The sequence below is a fragment of the Tribolium castaneum genome, chromosome 2 (genome assembly GCF_031307605.1).
Source record: "Tribolium castaneum strain GA2 chromosome 2, icTriCast1.1, whole genome shotgun sequence".
NCBI classification, from domain to species: domain Eukaryota; kingdom Metazoa; phylum Arthropoda; class Insecta; order Coleoptera; family Tenebrionidae; genus Tribolium; species Tribolium castaneum.
Genome location: NC_087395.1, coordinates 17331801 through 17351792, shown reverse-complemented (window position 1 = coordinate 17351792; position 19992 = coordinate 17331801). Strand labels below are relative to the sequence as shown.

The 19992-nt window shown below is 35.7% G+C and overlaps 1 protein-coding gene across 4 annotated transcripts; it reads left to right on the top strand.

Moving 5' to 3' along the window:
- Nucleotides 1-93: 93 nt before the first annotated feature.
- On the top strand, nt 94-19461 carry upSET. 4 transcript variants are annotated; one of them, XM_064355217.1, is made up of 18 exons: nt 94-345; nt 1467-1592; nt 1649-2226; nt 2279-3009; nt 3149-3342; nt 3401-3638; nt 3689-3975; nt 4029-4189; nt 6679-7376; nt 7599-7996; nt 8043-8250; nt 10996-11651; nt 14555-14676; nt 14730-15077; nt 15132-15330; nt 15379-15492; nt 17416-17823; nt 18045-19461. In XM_064355217.1, the coding sequence occupies exons 2-18, from the start codon at nt 1577-1579 to the stop codon at nt 18131-18133; spliced, it is 5445 nt and encodes a 1814-aa protein (XP_064211287.1). In that variant the 5' UTR covers nt 94-345; nt 1467-1576; the 3' UTR covers nt 18134-19461. The 4 variants fall into 4 exon arrangements, with proteins under 4 accessions (XP_064211287.1, XP_064211288.1, XP_064211284.1 ...); XM_064355218.1 differs by having other exon boundaries at nt 3149-3348; nt 8061-8250; XM_064355214.1 differs by having other exon boundaries at nt 3149-3348.
- The last annotated feature ends 531 nt before the right edge of the window (nt 19462-19992 follow it).

Here is a 19992-nt window from a genome sequence, read left to right as displayed (position 1 = left end):
CGCGAAAAATTACCATAAAGCGCCATCTGTCGGCGAGCCGTGCGCCGGAAAGCGGATGTGGGTCCGAGATTATCAAGTAGGTTTCGTAGCTACATTTCCTTTGTTTTGCATTGAATATGGCTGCCATATTTAGTTTAGATGTCTGTTTTCAAAAGCGTATCAGAATTTGTGATAAATTCTACATAAAATTATAGCGAATTAACGTTGTGTTTGTCGAATAAGACGGTGGGATGTGTTAGAAGTTCAATGGACGTTTAAAAAATTGCTGCCGTGTTGTTTTTAAGTTAAAATGCTTGTGTTTACATCGACTGTCCTGGACTTGTGTACGATTTATGGCAATTTAAGGTAATTTTACGCCGTTTTAACCCTTGCTTCGTACTCACCACCGCACAGGGGGGCCTCCAGTTCCGTCCTGTGCCCAAATGGGGCGAGTTTTCGCCGGTTTCGATTCATTATGTCGCCGAAAACGATGTGATACGTTTTGGGCATCTTTCGGGGTTGTTCGAAATTGCGGGTTCCAGGCGCGGGGCCTTTTCAAGATCCGGGCTTCACGCGCAAAATTGGGAGGGAATTGCCGGATTCGTCTATTTTCTCCCAATTGTGTGTTATGCCATATATGTCAGTTGGTACTAAAAATACGCTTCTCTTCCTAGATTTAAAATCTGGTCGTTTAACCAAAATAAAAAGCAATGTAGGGCACCGTAATTGTGATTGTTCTTTTTGGCCGCTGTTTTGCCGAACATTACCGTCATTTGAATTGATTATTGCTGTAATTGCTATATCGCCCGACATATTTAGGACGGCTCGTAGCGGCTTCCTATTTATCTGATTAAATAAATAGAGGTTTTATTGCGCGAATTTTTATTATAGCGAGAATCCAGTGCCCCAATTTCGAAATAAGTTCAATTGGGGAAATGGGTTGATTTTTTCGGAGCGGGCAGGAAATGCATTTTTGTGAAAAAACGCGTCTGTTACGTAATATGCGACGCAGTCGTCGATGTCAATCAAATACTTTCTTCAATGGCTACCGCTCGTGATTGGAAAAATCGCTTAAAATTAATTCGATTTGAAATTAACAATTACGGAGAAGCTCACGCCCACGTTTGAATCGATTATGAGTTTGAAAGCCGCCAGTACAAGCCAAAGATTTCCGAGATGCGATGCAATGCGGTTCTTTTGCTCCTTTCTCGGGCCCCTTTCACTTGTGCTCATGCGCGACCTCGTCGCATTCACGCCGTCGTCGAAGAACAAATGTTTTTGACATTGTTTCGAGCAATGCACATATTTCAAGCCATTTCGCCGAGAAAAAATCAAACCAAACGGTTTTTTCTCCATCAAACGAATTTTCTCCTCCCGACTTGACCGACCAAACCTGTCAAAAATTTAGGGAGTTTGGTGCTGCGAAAAAACGCCATCATTTGTAAACATAACCTAGATTGCGTTTTTTCAATTTTGTGGGGTTTCAGGAATTATCAGTGACCTGGAGTCGGAAGTTTTAGAGGAGGGTGGTGGCGGGGACACCGCCTTTGAACCGGTACCAAACCATGGACTTACTTGTGATTCCCAAGAAGAAACCATGAGTGTGTGTTTAGGTATTTTACATTGTGGGTTTATTTTGCGTCGCTGAAAGCTAATTTTGGGGTTTTAGAAACCAGCTCAGTGCTCGCCAATCAGGTGAGCACCTCGACGTCGCCTCCGATCACAGAAGAGGCCCCAATTGCGCCCCAATCAGCACCCGAACAAACCGAATCAGCTCCTCCGCAACCAACCCCGGTCAGGACCATAGCCAAGCTTCCGACAGCTAACGCCGCCTTGTCGAAGGCGTCGTTAATAACCGTGTTGAACACTCCTTTGGGAAATGTTAAAACGTTATGTGTCACACCTGCAGTTTCGTCAAATGCCACTGGTCAGTTCACTGTCGTTAATTCAGCGACTCCGTTAAACGTCGCAAATTCAACTGGGAAACCACAAACCATCACTTTGATCAATACGCCAGTTACCGTTGTGAAAACAATTTCACCGAGTGTTGAAAAAAGTGCTCCTGAAGTCGTACCTAACAGTTCAAATGTTGTTGCCACTGCTGCAGCTACGGTGCCAGCTCTCATCGAAAATCGGGGACATAATGTGTTTGTTAAAAATACGGCTTGTGCGGACAATGTCACAGTGGCACAGGACGTTCCGCAAAGTCACAAATTACTCACCGCCAATAATTTTCCCACAAATAACGTAAGTGTGTCGTTGATTTGTCGCATTTTGTTTTAATTTGACGTTACTTCAGGTCCTCACAACTGCGATTAATGTGAGCGATGTTCAAAAAACGGCAAACGGTCAGAGAAACAAAGTAAAGATTCTTAGCAATGTTTTAATGCCAGGCACTTCGCAAGGCAATGTCCTCCTGAATAAGCCCTTGAACGTTCCGCAACGTTACGCCCCGCGTCCGAAACTACTCGGGGCAAATAACGGTGCTACGACAAAATACTTGAACAAACCCCCTAATAATATGGTAAACAAGCAACCTGTTAACATGATAAATAAACAGCAACCGCAGAGAGTCCCATATCCGACTCACAAAAGTCAAATAAAGACGCTTCCACCCGTTAACAATTATTTACATGGAAAACAGCCAGGCATCAAAACTTTGCCGCCACACAAGGGGGTTCCGGGGCAGATTCAAAGGACGGGTTCAGGCCTGAGGACCATACCGCCTCAAAGGCCGCAAAAAATCGCCAATAAACCCAACTACATCGGAAAACATGCCGTACAAGCACAAAAACTGAAACAACCTCATAAACTAAAAAGTATGAAAGCTAATCAATTGTATAACAATTACCACGGACCGCCCGTACAAGAAAAACAAATGACGTTTACTCAAGCTTTAACAGCGGAGATAATCGAAACTTTGAGCAACAAAACTGGCAATATGACGGGTTCGTATTCGAATAAAAGCTACGAAAGCTTACCACCACGGTACGAAAACTCGTACTATTCGCCAGAAATGAAACCAACATTGTAAGTAATCGAATATTGATCAGTGTATTATCAATTATTAAGTAGCTTGTTTTTATCAGTAAATGTCCAAAGCAATTAGTAAAATTGCGTTGTTTGGTTAGGACGTTCCAATTAATTGATTTTTTTCCGCAAATTGTAGCTCAACGGATCAGGCCAGACCAATGGAGGAACGAACCAAATCCGGTCTGGACCTCATCTACCAAGCGGTGCTTCTCGATCATAATTACAATGCTACTCTTCCACCTGAATCTCCCAACAGATCAATACCCACGCCCAACACACCTTCGCAAATGAACGGGGTTTCCGGTAGTTCGATGTACTCGCCCGGAAGCGGTAAAAGTGAGCCTCGAGGAATTCCAAATTGTCATGATCGTAATTGTGGTGATTACAGGGCGGACGTTATCAGCCTCCAATCCGATTTCATCGTCTACAAGTTTGTCGACACTGTCGGCGGTTGCGAGCAACAGCAACTCGGTGATTGGCTTGCAAGACGACGACGCCGCCTCCGACATCAGCGACGGTTCGGACCGCAAGCAGGACACCGAGGGCGAAGAGACGGACACCGCCCCCGAGGCGGAAGCCGTCAACAACGAGGACCAGTTCGGTGATTACGTCACACGGTGCATTTGGTAGGTAGCCGTTTTCTATTGTTTGCTTTATTGTGTTGTTTTTATATTAGCGGGTTCATCCACGACGACGGCTACATGATCGAATGCGACCGCTGTAAAGTGTGGCAACACGTCCAGTGCGTGGTTAAGAATAAACAAGTCCCCGAGGAGTACCTTTGCGAAGTTTGCGACCCGCACAAGCACATCGATAGGCAGAAGGCGCGGATGGTGCAACAGCAGTGGCTGCGAGAGAGACAGTTTGCCGATCCGAAGTTGCGCAAAGATACGAAATTGAAGGAGGTGTTCAAACATAAGGAGAGTTTGAGCGATAGCGATACGTCAGATGGGGAGCATACAGGTGAGAGTGGTCTCGGTGGTGTTTTTAGGATGTTTAATGATTTTCGGGGGTAGGGCATAATAATAATATCGTGGGGAAAGGACGGCCGACTTTGGTCAACAGGAGGAAGAGTGACAGCCATCAAAAGGGAGCGAGACAGAGGAGGGATTCGGCGAAGGAAGTGGTGCAAAGGAGGCAGATTAAGAAGAGGGAGAGGAAAGTCGTCAAGCGAAAAGTGAGTTCTTATTTTCTACCTCACTTTTTCGTTGCAAAATCGTCAAGAATGTTTAAATTACAAGAAAAAAATTGTCGCATTTTGTTTGCTAAATCGGACCCAAGATAATTAAGTAAGGTCGAAATTGACATTGAGTGGTATTAATAGAAATATACATTTCCTAATAAGTATTTACTTAGTAGTTTAAGGTTTTATTGACAAGTAAATGATTATGCACTAGCAAATCCTTAATTTTGTAATAATGAAATGTTTTTATTAGCATTTGCTTATAATTGTGTCACTTAAAACACTTGAAATATCACTTTCTTGAAGTAAATTGAATTTCTTTAAACATTTCAAGTAAGACTCATACTAAAATATTCTGTAGTTAATTATTAAATATACTATTGTAGAATGGCTGATATTTGTCATCTGAAGATGAATCTTTTTTTGAGAAAATAAATATCCGAATTAACAATTATAGTAATATAGCCCTCCGTTAAAGTAAACATTTGTTGTGAATATGCGTAATGAACTAGGCGTTAGGGTGGGAAAATTAATAGATATACATACAATTATGAAAAAATAGGAGTTTAAAAATAAAAAAGAAAATAAATAAAAATGTAACTGGCAATAAAAAAATAAACCTAAGCGCCTCTAAAAAGATACTTTTGAATATATGCAAGGTGAACAGGGAAATATTCCTACATTATCGAAAATTCCTAATGAAATCAATAGAGATTGGAGCAGTTTGTAATTTAATAGAAGGTAAACAAAAATACGGAATACTCCTAAAAAATTGTTATCGCCATCTGTTAGATCTTCATCTACTACCGCCTTTACTTTAGAAACGGATAAAATAAAATATCTTTCAAAAGCTCAATTACAGCGCCTAATTTTGTTGGAGAAATAAAAGTTTTTAGATTGAAAAAGAACAAATTAGAAATTAATGTGAATGCGAGTTTTCTTGAGGTTGTAAACTTTTTGTCAAATTTATCTATTTTTGTTCTATTTTAAAGAAATTACAAATTGTTTAAAAAATACACATTAAGTTCTATATGTGGCTGCTGCTAAACGGCACCTTTTTTTCGCCTGTCAGTCTCTGTAATTTAAACTTATATTCTTAGAAGCATTTGCTAAATTTTGTAAGCTTATCTTTATTTTTGTTAATGCATATTCAAGGAATTACTTAAAAAATTGTAAATAAAAGAAAGTGCTTATTTTTATTAATACCATTCCTTATTTTTGCAAAAACTATCAATTTAATTTAAAAAAATCAGTAAATTACTTTAAAAATTCTGTAATCAATTCGCAGAATTTTGGTTAAAACAAGAGGTTAACTACTAAATTAGGCTGAAAATGGTGTTACTTTTATCTCTTGTCAATTTTTAAGAAGTTATGCACATTTTTACGATATAACTTTTTTTTAGTTTTGCTAAGTGAGGCTGAAAAATCATTAAGTGGTATAATTTTTGAAAAATTTTGCTGAAAACAGACTGAGAATTCACCAAATTGAATCGATAATTTCATCATTTTAGATGTTTTTTCCAAAAATGCAAAAAATTTTCAAAATTATGTTAAGAATTAATCTAAAACTTCCCAAATTAGGACAAAATGATGATTACCTTTTTTCAATGTTTATGGGTAAAGTTTCTGTTACTTTTTTGAAAAGTCTTACCAAAACCTGCTGAAAAATCTTTAAATTAGATCGAAAATGATACTATTTTAGCTTGTTTTACTGATTTAACGTATTTTTTAGTGAAATTTTATTAAGTGTAGACTCTTAAATCATAACTGGTTGAAAATGGTTGTATTTGGCTTTTCTCAAGCATTTAAACATCTAAAATTTTAGGTGGTTTTGTGTTCTTACTAGAATTGGCTAAAGAATTACTAAATTGAATCGATTTCTGCCTTTTTCGTGCCATTTAGCTCGAAATTATTTTCCAAAATTTCGCTCAAAAACAGCCCTAAACTTACCAATAAAGCCTAAAAGCTTGAAAAAGTCTTTAAACACATTTCTAAATTAAAGTCTTTTTGCTTAAACACACCGAGAATTCATCGAATTGAACCGATAATTAGTAGGTTTTTTTTCCCTTTTGCTTTTGGTTAGAACTAGAATTACTTTCCAACATTTTCTTAATGATAATCCACAGACTTGCAAATTTACACCTTTGCCTCTTTTTAATGTTAACTTATTATTTCAGTTTTTTTTACTTGATTTTTATTTTAAGTTTCAACCAAATAACTATATAATTTTGGCTCAAAACGAGGTTGTTTTTGCTTTTTTCAAGCTTTCGAGCTTCTGTGTTTTGTGCGTGATTTTGCAAAAACACATCGGAAAATCATTTTGTATCGAAATTTTGATTTCTTTTTTCTGTTAAATACACAATTATACTTTCCAAACGTTTATTAATTACACTAATCACCAAATTAGGTCCAATGATGATGCAGGAGCTCTAAAATATGTCACAAAACCACCTCTAGAACTTCAAAATAATTGTTTTTTTCAGACTAAGGCTCAGCTGAAGAACCATAGCGACGATGAAAACCACGACTCCGTGGCCTCCACTCACTTGCCACAGCTTCGCCAATGGATCGAAAACTACGAAGAAGCCGTCACCAATCACTACTCGCCCGAGTTACGCGCCCGCATAAGCAACATTCGCGTGAATGGTGCCCATAACGATATTTCGATTCAGTTTGATCCATCGGTTCATAAATGTCGCGTTCATACACAACCTTTGACCGAATTGAAATTTCTCGTCAGTACCGTTCATCTACCGCCGAATTCACCCGTGATTGAATTACGCGGCAAATACATGTTATCGGCACAACATCGCAATTCGGGAAGCACGTTCAACACGCGACAACACGCTCAACGTCCCGGTCCGTTCCTCTTTTTCTACAAGTTGCACAAGGACAATACTGAAGTGTGCGTTGATACGAGGACGTACGGAAATAGCGCACGATTTATTCGACGGTCGTGTAAACCGAACGCCGAACTGAGACATTCGATTGTTAAAGGTGTTCTGCATTTGTATATTGTGACGATCGCGAATGTGGATAAAAATGTCGAGTTGACGATTAAACACGAGTCGCACGATTTGGCCGCTATTGGGACAACGCATATTGCGTGCGCGTGCGGAAATCCCGACGAATGTACAGTTAATAGGACAAGCATCAAGAAAAATGGAGAGTCGACCGAAATGTAAGTGGTCTTATCGTTATTTTGACTGTTACAAGTGTTGATGATGATAAGGAGTAAATATTTACACTAAAAGAGAAAAAAACGCCTAGTTTCGCGTTATCTAATAGTGTTTTTCCTAAATTAAATAAAAGCCTTGATATGGTTTTATCACCGGCATTATTGTGTTGGTAAATTCGAGTCAAACGTTATGAGTTTTCTGACGTTGTTTTTGAATCGTTTAAGGCACAAGAAGAGACGCGGCCGTCGCACTACTTCTGTTTCTCTGTCGTCGGAATACGAAACTCCCAACAAACCGAAGAAAGAAACCCTCCCCCAGCCCCTCGCATCGCCGCCTCCTCCCCCGGCAGTAGTGAAGCACGAGGAGGATGATGAAGAAGACGTCAAACCGGAGGTTGTCGAACAGCCGGTTAAGACTGAACCTGAAGATATTAAACCCGAAGTGAAAGAAGAAGTCACGGAACCGGTGCCCGAAGACGTGAAAGATGTCAAAGTGAAGGAAGAAGAGGTGAAACCGGTGACACCGTCAACGCCTCCGACACCGCCAATCACTACAAGACGTTCGTCGTCTCATCACAAGGCCGAAAAGGAGGAATGCAACAAGGAACCGGAAGTGAAGGAGGGTAAGTTGGCATTGAGATCGGTTGCGATTTTCCAATTTTAATGTAGATTCGTCACCTCCGATAGAGAAAAACAAAAATAAGAAGTTGAGTCGCGAGGAGCGGAAGTTGGAAGCGATTTTGAGGGCCATCGCTCAGATGGAAAAGGCCGACCAGCGAAAACAGGAGCATCAGGCCAAACAGGCGCATCGGAGGGAGTCCGAGCCGGGGCCGGGCAAGGACGAGGACAAGGCAGAGCCGAAGATGAAGCGAAAAAGGTAAGGGATTGTCTACGATTATTGTGTAAAAGGTAACGGTTATTTTATTGAAAACAAAAAAAGTCGTAAATTATTCTAACAAATTTTGACCAGCCACCCTTGGCATAGGTTCCAGGAGCTTGAAATAATTAGAGCCCACACAAAATATTTTAATAAATTATGTTTTAATTTTTAAACGTTTTAAATTAATCAATGGTTTATTTTAGGCACGTGATAATTTTGATGCTTGCAGCCAGTGTTTACATTTTTTTCTTTGTGAACAGATTAGTTTAGGCAAAATCGTTTTAAAAGTCTGTCTAGGTCTTCATCTCTTTTTCAATGCTTTTAAATCTAAGATGTCATCGGGCAATCAGTGTTTTTTTTCTCAGTATTGTAAATCACTCAAGATATTGCTAAAATAGGCTGAAAATTAGCAAAATAAACCGATAATTCCATTATTTCTGTCTTCTTCGTACTCTGTAACACGCTTTTCAACCAGAAACATGAATTTAAAAAAAAAATTCTTAAACTATATTTAAATACGTTTTCAAATAGTCTTTTTGTTAAAACACATGGTGAACTCACCGAATTAAATCAATAATATAACATTATTTTTTGCTTTTAGCTTTAACTGGAATTACTTTCCAAAAATTTGTTAAAAACAAACCAAAGACCAATTTACGCCAAAAGTGGTGTTGCTTTTGCCTCTTTCCAATGTTAAAGCACACTTGGGATGAAGGCTCAAAACTTTTGCTAAAACTGACTGAAAAACGCTAAACCGCATTGAAAATAATAAACATTATTTCGGCATTTTTTACTAGATTTTCAGCGAAGTTTCAACCAAAATAAAAACATTTTGGTTTAAAATGGATTACTTTTGCTTTTTTTAAGAGTTTGATCACATTTTCAAACTTAAATTTGTGTTTCGTACGAGAATTTGTTAAGAGACTGAAAAATTAAATTAAATCAATGCGATGTTTAGATTATTTTTCGTTTTCGAGCATTGTAGCTCGATTTTCAGTCAGATACACAATACTGTACCTGAGAGCGACAAAAGTCTGAGTTCATTTTTTTTTTCAAAAAATAAACAATAAATACAAGTGAAGATTTAACACACTTTCTATTTGAAATAATGCATAAAATCTTGCAAACGGCATTAGATGTTAAAATTTTATAAGTTCAGCATAATGTTAGAGCGACAAAGTATTAAGTCCAAATTATTTATAAAACATTAATGATCATTGAAAAATAATTTGAATTTTTTCACCTGAAACGACTGTGCTAATTTTAATTAGAAATTGTAAAAATCCTCCTTGTATGTTTATTCAATGAAATCTGAAGATTTTTTGGACTTTTGTAGCATTTATTTAAACGTAACATCACCTTATGTTGCAAGAAAAAAAATATGAAGATGAAAATCAATTTAAATTATCAGAAATTGTTTGGTTTGGTTAAGAAACGCTGACATAAGAAAATATATTTAAAAAAAATTTCTTTTAAATTTTCAACATAAAATTTTAAAGTGATTTAGGCAATTTAAAGGTTTTCTGAGTTTTAAGAAGAAGACTCAGAAAACCTTTAAATTGCTTATTTCTTTTTTAATTTAGAAGTGCTTTTAAATCTTGAGATGACATCGGACATTCAGTGCTTTTCTTTCACTATAACAATAACTCAAGAGAATAACTCAAAAAATGAAAGTTGAATCAACAGCGAATATTATTTCTCAATAAATATAAGTTTGTCTTTGTTATTATAATTTATTGTTTGGTTTTGAAATAAAATAGTTTAAAAAGTACAGGTTTTTATTACAAATTGGCAAAATAATTTTTCACAAATGTTCTTTGCAATTGTCCATACAATATGATTTCCATCAGCATCTTGTAGATAAGGAATATTTGCATTTTGAATTACTACTATAATAAAATCTCCGTCAAGACACTTCTTTTAAACAGACACCTCCTTATAGCGGACACTTTTGCTTAGTCCTGTCTTGGTCCTATAAGAATAGTTCATACTTTCACCTCTATTCAGCAAACTCTTCTTTGGACGGACACGAAAAAACGCATGAATAGTTAAAGCAAATTTTTATTAAAACAGACTGTTGAAATTTTTTTGGTCAGAAAAGTATAATAATCTCGACCAATGCATATGTCTTTTGAGAATTCACATAATTACATTATTATGCAATGAAAAATAAAGGGGCATATTGAAAAATTATTCGCAACTCTATATTTTTATTTGAGCATTATAGTATGATGCCCTCAACCGATTCGTATGCTATTTGAGAAATCACTTAATTAAAAATGCTTACGATCATTCAAAAATAACCTTTAATTTTTGCAACTTTTTGGTAAGGTTTTAAGATTTTGGTCCCATACTTACCGTAGGCCCGTTCACGTATTAACATTTCAAGGTACAAATTTTACCTTTTATACGTTTTTGTTCTGTATACGATCATTTAAAAATGGTTTAAAAATTTACGCCAGTAGATGATGAGAAGATCTTGCACCTCTGGTATGCTCTTTGGTTTTTATGTATTTTATAGCGTAAATTTTACAACCCCAAAAGGGCATTACAGTGTAAATCATTATAAAAACATTGCCATTTTGTACAATTGATGGTCTTAACTCCGGATAATGGGGCTTCTGGTGGTTATATGTATAACCTTGGACGATAATAAGGGGCACTATATTTGACGTTTAATGACATTCTACCACGCTGTTTGACGTTTCGCTCAATTACAATTTACTTACTTTTTGTTAATAGGCGAAAAGGCAGAGCGCGAACGTCCAGTACACACACACCGGCCAGTCGTCGAAATCGTCTCAATTCGACCGATTCGTACCTCACTTCAGGCGACGAAACATTGCTTTCTCCGCACGACAGCGCTCCACCGAATCGTCCTTCCATGAAAGATACCGAGTACAAAGAGAATACTCAAGGCAATCAGCAAAACACGTCCGACAAAGACGTCGGTCTTCTTTTGGCACTTTCGAATGGTGAAAAAACGAATAAATCGCCACCGCGTGAAACCGATTCCAATTCGAATTCGGCGCAATCCTCGCCTGAAACACACCTGTCGTCGGCTTGTTTACTGGTACAAGCGGCCGTCGAGCCAATGGAACAAGGCTTTAAATTTCCCAAAACGAAAAAAGTTCTAATGAACGAATGGTTGAATAAAGTGCCAGAACCTGTACATTCGGCCAGTTCGATATCGCCGTCTTCGCTAACGCCACATATCAATACCGGCACTGATTACGAATCGAATGTTGGTTTTTACAATCCGGGGAAAAGTCTCGTTGCACTTGCTCAAGTTGCCAGCTTTTGCGATACGAACGTACAGCCCAGAGGGAGCGCGAAGAAGAGGTGGCTAAGGCAGGCTATTAGCGAGGATCAGTGTGATAGTCCATCGGGTCGTCCAGGTATGTTATTTCAATTCGGAAGTAAAATTACCGTTGGGGGCGCCACTGAACTAGGTCGAAAACAGTAACCATAAATGGCGGGAAAATATTTATTCGGATATTTTAATTGTACGAAGTTTGAGGCTTCACAATTATTGCATTGCCTATGCGGAATGACTATTGTATCTTTGGAGCAAGAAACGAATGTTGACAAATTAGAGATGACGGGGAAAACACGAATAACGAATGACTGTTTGGTTCACTTTCTTTATTGGAAAATTATTACAGACATTAAAAAGCCTACTTTTTGGCATAATTTACGTTTAAATGTATCAGCAGTTGTTAATCTTTATTGTAGTTTTGTAGATTTACCGAAGTATTTCATGATTTTTTCAGTGGAAACATTCAAACCTAAAATTCACACACTTTACTAATTTATTGGTTTCTTGAGCCCAACTTTGTGTTTGCTGTGATCCATTACTTACAGTCTGTAATTAGCAGTGTGAGGAAATTTTATGGGCGAAGGTTAGTGCATGGGAGCGCGCGTGCAGTCAGATAAACCTTTAAATCGAAATGTTGTGGAACAGCTTGCATTGTTGATATAAGTTAGGAAAGAGTATTAAAAAATGTTTAGACATAGAATTTTTTGTTTCAACCCTCGCGAAGGGGCTGAAAAGACGTTTTAGCTAAAAATTTGCAAACACCTAAAATTGGACACATTTTGCGTTTACATACTCATATCTTCCTTCTGGATAAAGCTAGAAACTCCGTTTTTTTGCAAACAAATTTTCAATAAATGCAGATTTATACGTAGTTTAACAAGGTTGAGTTTTGATAAAGGGAAACCAAAAAAATTACATTTTCTTGTAACGTTGCATAATTGTGTAGTGAAATTTTCGAGATGCGAGAAAGTTTTTTAATTTAAAAGATAGACTCCTATATAATCGAGACGAAATAAAGCTAATACTTGAAATAAATTTTTGGTGCAAGAATCATTTCGTTATCTGTAAGACTCACCAAGTTATTGCAATTTAAAATTACTGCAAAATGCGCCTGAGGTGAAAACGAACCGTATTTCCCTCTGAAGCGTGTTCATCGCCTTTAATAACATTTCGAGAGCTAAAAATCGTAATTCGTAAATAATTAAAAAATAATTAATGTCACTTATCTATTAATATTATACCTTTACTTTTAACCGCCCTAACTCTCTGTTAATTTTAATAATATCTAAAAAGTCAAAATAACATTTTTATCTCATGTACTTATTTAAAAAGCATAAAAGTGACCCAGTAGAACTAAATTACGAAATTGTAATTCATTTCTAAGTATTCTTTGGTGTGACATTTATATTTTTTTAATTATTTACCATTTTTAGCCCTTGAAATGTTTTCAACTACACCACGTTTCAAAGGGAAATACGCTGCGATTTCACCTCGAGCACATTTTGTAGATAACTAAATAATCCTTTTTTAAAGTCCTTTTTAAAAAATATACAAATCGTAATGTTTCTGACGAATCAGCAATTGTAGTTACACGCTGGGGTACTTGGTCAGAAGCAAATTTTAATCAATTAAAATCATTTGTTTATTGCTTTAAACGACGATGCACAAAGCATTAAACAATGTAAAACTTTAGTTTTAACCACAAATTTAGTTTCTCAACTTAATTTTATTGAAAACAATTTTTCAAATATTCCAACTACGATCAAATTTCTAGAAACGTAAAATTTAAAATTATCCATTACAGTTGAGAAATTTGAGTCTACTTTGATAGAGTTAAAATCTGTAGAATGGTCATTACAAGATAAATTTAATGCAAAAATTGACGCAGTTACTAGAAATCCCGATTTTCTAGTTTTAAAACAAATAGCGAATAATGTAGCACCTTCGACATATTTTGCATTAGCACCAAACTTTTTATTTACTCCTGTAACCAGCTGTGATGTAGAAAGATCTTTTTCGAAATTCAAAGATATTTTAACCGCAAAACGGAATTAGTTTTCGAGAATTTAGAAAGAATCACAGTTATTCAAGCGAATTTCTCAGAGAAAATGATTAAAATATTTTTATTTAGTTTTTAATTTTAATTTCCACTGAATTAAAACGCAACATTTTCAAAATGTAATAGTGACTTACGCTCCCCTGTATTAAACATCTTCATTGGTGTCCATGTAAGATTGAGGAAATGATGAAGTTATTTTTTAACGATTATGTCAAATTAGGTGCCTTGTCAGGGTTTGAACTAGCCAATCAGAAGCTGATATTAGCGACCATTTTAAAATTGGTTCGAAAATAATCTCAACAAATATACCGCAGTTTTAATAAATTAGCGATTATTTTATTGCCACAATTTTTCTTGGGTACTCCGTAATTATAATAAAACAATAATATTTATGTTTTAATTAGATTTTTGTAAGCGACCGGTAACATTAATTGTATAAACCCCAAGTAAACTACGCCAATGCACGCGCTGTAACGGACCATTTCATCGATAAATATGAACATCGCGAGAGCGCTACGATGAATCGGCTGATCGGTTGTGGCCTCATGGCCACCCCATAAAATTTCCTCACACTGGTAATTAGACAACTGTGTAATAACACTTTGTAATCAAAATTTAAATCTTTTCCACTTTTAATCCACTTTATGTTCCAACAATAAACACTTTATACCACGAAAAACCGCAGAACCAAAGTCATAGCTAGTATTTACCCCACGTACTTTTAAAGTGATTCTCTCTAATGTAAGTAATTAACACTATACACGCAAAATTGTTAAACAATTCATTAAATGTCAATTAAATGTGGAATTACGAAATTTTCGTTACTGTTTTTGACATAGTTCAAAGGTCATCACCAGAGGGCGTCTAGTTAATTTTATTTCCGAATTACAAATTTTGAGTTGGTTTCTAATACTGTTTTACAGAATCTCCCCCAATCAGCGAAACGATAGCCCCGCCAAAAAAGCGCCGCTTACCGCGGGAATCGCTCTCAAATGACATTACACCACCATCGACACCAACTAGTTTAGCACCTCCAACTAGTAATGTAAATATTTTACTCAAATAATTGATTGTTGCGTTAATAATGACGTGTTTTAGAATGAACGTCCTCCGGTCCAGGAAGGTTGTGTCGAGATCGTGTACAGCGGTCCCGACGAAGACAGTCCCTCGCAGGCCATTGAATCAGATGCAGTATTAGAAGAACGCGTCGCTGAAATGAAGGAAGAGTTCAGTAATTGTGTGGTGCCTCCGTTACAAGAGGTGCCTGCGCCCACAACTCGGCCCGAAATGCCCCCCGTTTCATGTCTCATGGATCCTCGTCTGTCGAGGGATCATCATCATATTTTCTCGAATAGTGATCATTTAGTCGGCACTGTGGAAAAAACGCTGAGTATTTTGGGGTTTGAGGAGCGGAAGCCTGAACCGATCACACCGGCCAAGCGAAAAGTAAGGGAATTTTATAGAAATTTGGGTTTTTCTCATGTTTATTGTGTTCTCTAGCTTTCGATTACCGAATACAGGCAACGGAAGAAGCTCAATAATAATGATAAAACGTCAATGGACGAACCTGTCAGCACTGAGGAAAATAATTCTTCGGAGTCGTTCAAACCGATGCGTCCGAGGTCGGATAGTATGAGTAGTTCAACGTCGATCACTTCGTCGGATGATGAGGCTCCAGCTATCGAAATGACTGGTAAAGGTAATTTGTTGGTTGGCGAGGATTAAAAATTAAAAATAAAAATTACAGCTCCGTCAGCATTTAATTCAGAGCCCACCGAGCTCGAACGCCAACGTGAATTGACCACTCTAAGGTTGAAGAAGGTTTTAGGCATTGCAGTGGACGAAGAAAGCCGCAAACCAGGTAAGACTTTATAATTATTAATAATTTGATGAAATATACTATGCAACGAAATATAAAGCCATTTATTAAAAGTAAAATTACACTGGACACATCTTATTATTAAATTAACTACGTCGAATTTCTTAAATGTGATTCAATACTGGACCTAGTGACTCTGAACTAAATTTGAACCTTTACATAGATCGTATTATTTCAGACAGTTTTCGTATTTGTGTGTGTTTTTTTTTTTTTTTTTTGAAAAAGTGTAGACTAACATATTCTGGTAATAATCAAATTATTTTATTCTCTTGTTAAGAATTAACAAAAATAATCTTCCGTATTCCGACAGACACAGACTATACCTAGTCGGCTTGCAATCACGCCGCAAAAATCAAACTACAATATTTGGCTTCAAGCCATTCATTAGGGCAAATTGGCTTGTCCTAATATTATAAATTTAGTTATTTACAGCCCCTCCGTTTAACATACGTTGTCATCCTAATTTCCACTGAATCAACTATGGGTTTGACTCAACGTAAGGGTTTTCACGGATCGCTTTCAGTTGTTCAATTAATAAAACTTGAATAAAAATAATCTGTTGGTTCGATAAAATCATTTCGTGACAGATTTTTTGGAAAAAAAAAACAGTTTGAACACGTTTTTGTGAGACAGCTCTTGTATACACTGAGGTACAACTACTTCTTAATAGTATTTGCGATATAAATTGTTTGATGTGTAAAATATCAAAAAACAAGAAGAAAAGCTGTTAACCACTGAATTTCCATACAGAGACACCAACAATGGCAGAAGTTTTCAAGTTTTCCAAAATAGTCATCAATATTTGTAGTAATAAAGGTGCGTAATTGCATTTCGATTTCATGAAGAAATTAGTCTAAAACTAAAACTGAAAGTTTGAAACTGAAACTCCCATGATAACCCTTGATTCAAGACTCCAATAACTTTATTCATATTTAGTGTTACAGTATAGGTAAATGTTGGTTCATAGTAATTTTATTTATGAAATAAATCTACGATATCTCATTTTCTTTACTCTTTGGGTAGATGAATAAAATGTAGCAAAAGCTTTTACTATAGTTCTATCTCTTTCTCTCTCATGAAATATAAATTATGTCTATTTTTTACTATTACAAGTAAAAACATTTACTTCATGTTGTTCATCGGCCCATTATTTTGTTACACTTATAACAAATACGGTATTCTTATTTGTAACAATTCGTTATCTTCTTTGAAATTCTAATTCGTCACATTTTCCGAAAAGTTTATTTTAGCCACGGATTTAATAATTTTTGTTTTTGTTAACGGACAGGACACTGCACAAATTTTTAGATTTTATATTCAATTTTTATGTACAGTATAAGTAGAAGTGAATTTGTCTTTATAGTAAAAAAACAGTCAAACTATTTGCAACCTACAATTATTGGAGCCACATTTGTAAAATTTTAAATACGAACAGGAAAGAGAAATACAAATTCATGACGGACGGGACACAAAAAAGACTTCACATTTTATTGTTTTATTTAGTTTAAAAGGCACTAATTTTAACAATTATTTTTGAAGTGAAATAGGGAACTTGTTGAATTACTACTTCATTTAAATTATTATCTTATCTTATTTTAAATCTACACCAAAAAAACTTTGTTGCAAAATACATTAAATTAAATAAAATCGTGTATTTTGAAAGAAACTTTACATTGTGTCATTGTGTCAGGTTGCATTATTCTTGAAGTGGCTGCTTAAGAATGTTATTTTATTTTTTCTCTTGTTTTTATTATTTGTTATTTTACTTCTTATAATTATTGTTTTTATTTTTAACGAATGGTCAATACTAAATTTTAATTTTTCATTTCTTTGAGATTGCCTTATTTCACATGTTTTTTTGTGTTTTTGGCAATAAAAATTATTATTATTAACTCTTTCTTATAGCTTTGGACGTGGAAGCGATTCTAAATTGTGAACTGCCACCGGTCGTGAAGACAATCCCACCGAGTCCGACTTTCCCAATTCCGGGCAGTTGTGATGTCACGCTAACGGCTGCAAAGTCATCACCGATTTTGGAGGCTGCGCCCCCGAATCCTGCTCCTGTGAGTAGTAGTAGCCCTCCGACTGTTGAAAATGAAGAACCGGAAGTTGAGAGTGAAGAAATCGCCGAGGAGCAAACTGAAGTTGGTGTCAAACCGAATATGTTTTATACGCCGGATGAGGAAGAAGCTGGAGTGGATGAGAACGCTCAAGGCAGTTTTGAGGAAATCGATTCTGTTGATTATGTGCCACCGTTTAATAATCCGGTGTATCCGAACGACAGCAATTTTACAGCGTTTGCGTCGGTTTTGGGTAAGTTTTTTATTGTTTCTCTTTTTTTTTTGAATCTAAAACATGCTATTTTCTTGGTCATTTGGACACAAATTCAAATAAAAACACATAAAATAGCAGATACAAACTTGTTGAAGATTGCGCAAAAAATAATGAAGCATCAAATAATACAGTCCCTGTGGTACTTGCGTACCCTTAAAATTATTTGAACAAAATTTTTTATTTTGGCAATGTTTTTGCAGATGAGGAGGGCCGCTACGAGGGCCGCAACCCCTCGCCGCCCCCCGACTTGGAGGCGGGCAGCTCGCCGTACCCCGGCCAACAGACGTGAACTGAAGGAGCTTTAATTAGTTTAAAGAGGGTGTGCAATTCAAGTTTCTTACAACATATTTATTTAATTCAAGTATTAATTGTAAGCACAGTGTGTATATAGTTGTTTTTATTTTTGGAGATTTATTTTTTAAAAGGATAATATATGTTATCGATAAATAGCGATGCGTAGGACCAGTGATTAAGATTTTTTTAAGAGTTTCGTTCAGTTAGCAGTTTGAGTTACTCTTACTCGTTTGTCATTGGTAATATAGTTTTTTTTATATATTTTTGTAGATGATGATGATGAGAGTATGTACACTTTGTAAATAATATATATAATTGAATTTCTATCGCTAAGCTGGAATTAGAAAATTGTTATTATTTTTTTGCGTTTAAAGTGCAGCGTCAATCACTCTAATCAATACTCCCGAAAATCTCATTTGTACATATTATAAATTAAATATTTGTAATACTCGCGAGTTTGTGGCAGTGATTTGGCGTCTGGCACTGTTGTACATGTAATAAAAGTACAAAATTATTTAAGAGGTGATCTCGTGTTTTAAAAATGTAGAACTTCTGTTTTTATTGATTACAAATAGTTTTTCTTAGTGTAAAATCGATTGTTATTACATGTTGGGTTACATAGGTGAATTTTCAAATAACCATAGACAGTTTCTAGAATTGATCGTCAAACTGATGATAACTTTTTGTAATAATTTGTCTTTTCCATGTTGTTTCAGTTTCGAGCGGCTTCCACAAAGTGCTGAAGGACTCGTAAATATGGCAGTGATTTAAATAAGTAACTGAACAAAAATGCATCACTGGTTTGTTTGCGGAAGCCGCTCTGTACATATTACATTTATCATAATCTATGTGTAAATAAGTACATTTATATATGACTTTGTAAATTTCGTACTACAAGCCCAGTTGTAAGTTTTGTTTCTCCAATGGTACACTAAATTTTTATTTCTATTTATTTCTTCTGTATTTCAGCCATTTTTGCAATTGATCCAGGGTCAGTTGCATTAAAGACTGTCGGAAATTTGTGGTATAGAAGTCTTTGCAGCTGCTATTTATTTCAGATACCGAAAATTGTACAAAATTTCGTAATAAAATTTGTTAAAAAGATATAAAAATAAATTTCTTACAATCAGTATTAATTCTATAAGACGTACTGAAGTAAGTAACAGCGCAAAGTTGGTTAAATTTGTCAATGAAATGTCAACGACTTTATTATTACATAAATTAACTATTTTAATATATAAATTAAATAACATGGCTGTATATATAACTCGATGTTGGTACGAAAATCGTACGCATTATTAAATAAATTCATTAAAATTTAAACGCTTTTTTGACTATCTTCTGAATCTGCACAAAAAATGGTAAGCGGTAGCAAAAAATTGGACAAAAAATAGTTTGTGGGAACAAAAAATGGCACAAAAAAAACTTGCGGTGGCAAAAAATGGAGCAAAAAATAGGATGTAACTGGAGTAAATTTTCTTAAAATTTTAAAATATGAAGAAAATTTTTGTAAAAATATTTTGACCACAAAAAATGGCACAAAAATTAACTTGGGGAGCAAAAAATGGCACAAAAAATTACTTGGGGCGCAAAAAATGGTACAAAAAATAGCTCATGGGAACAAAAAATGGCACAAAAAATAGGTTTTGGGAAAATTGGAGAAAATTGGCAAAATTTTAAAATATGAAATTAATTTTTGATCACAAAAAATGGAACAAAAAATAACTTGGGGAGCAAAAAATGGCACAAAAAATAACTTGGGGAACAAAAAATGGCACAAAAAATAGCTCATGGAACAAAAAATGGCACAAAAAATAGGTTGTGGGGAAAATTGGAGAAAATTGACAAAATTTT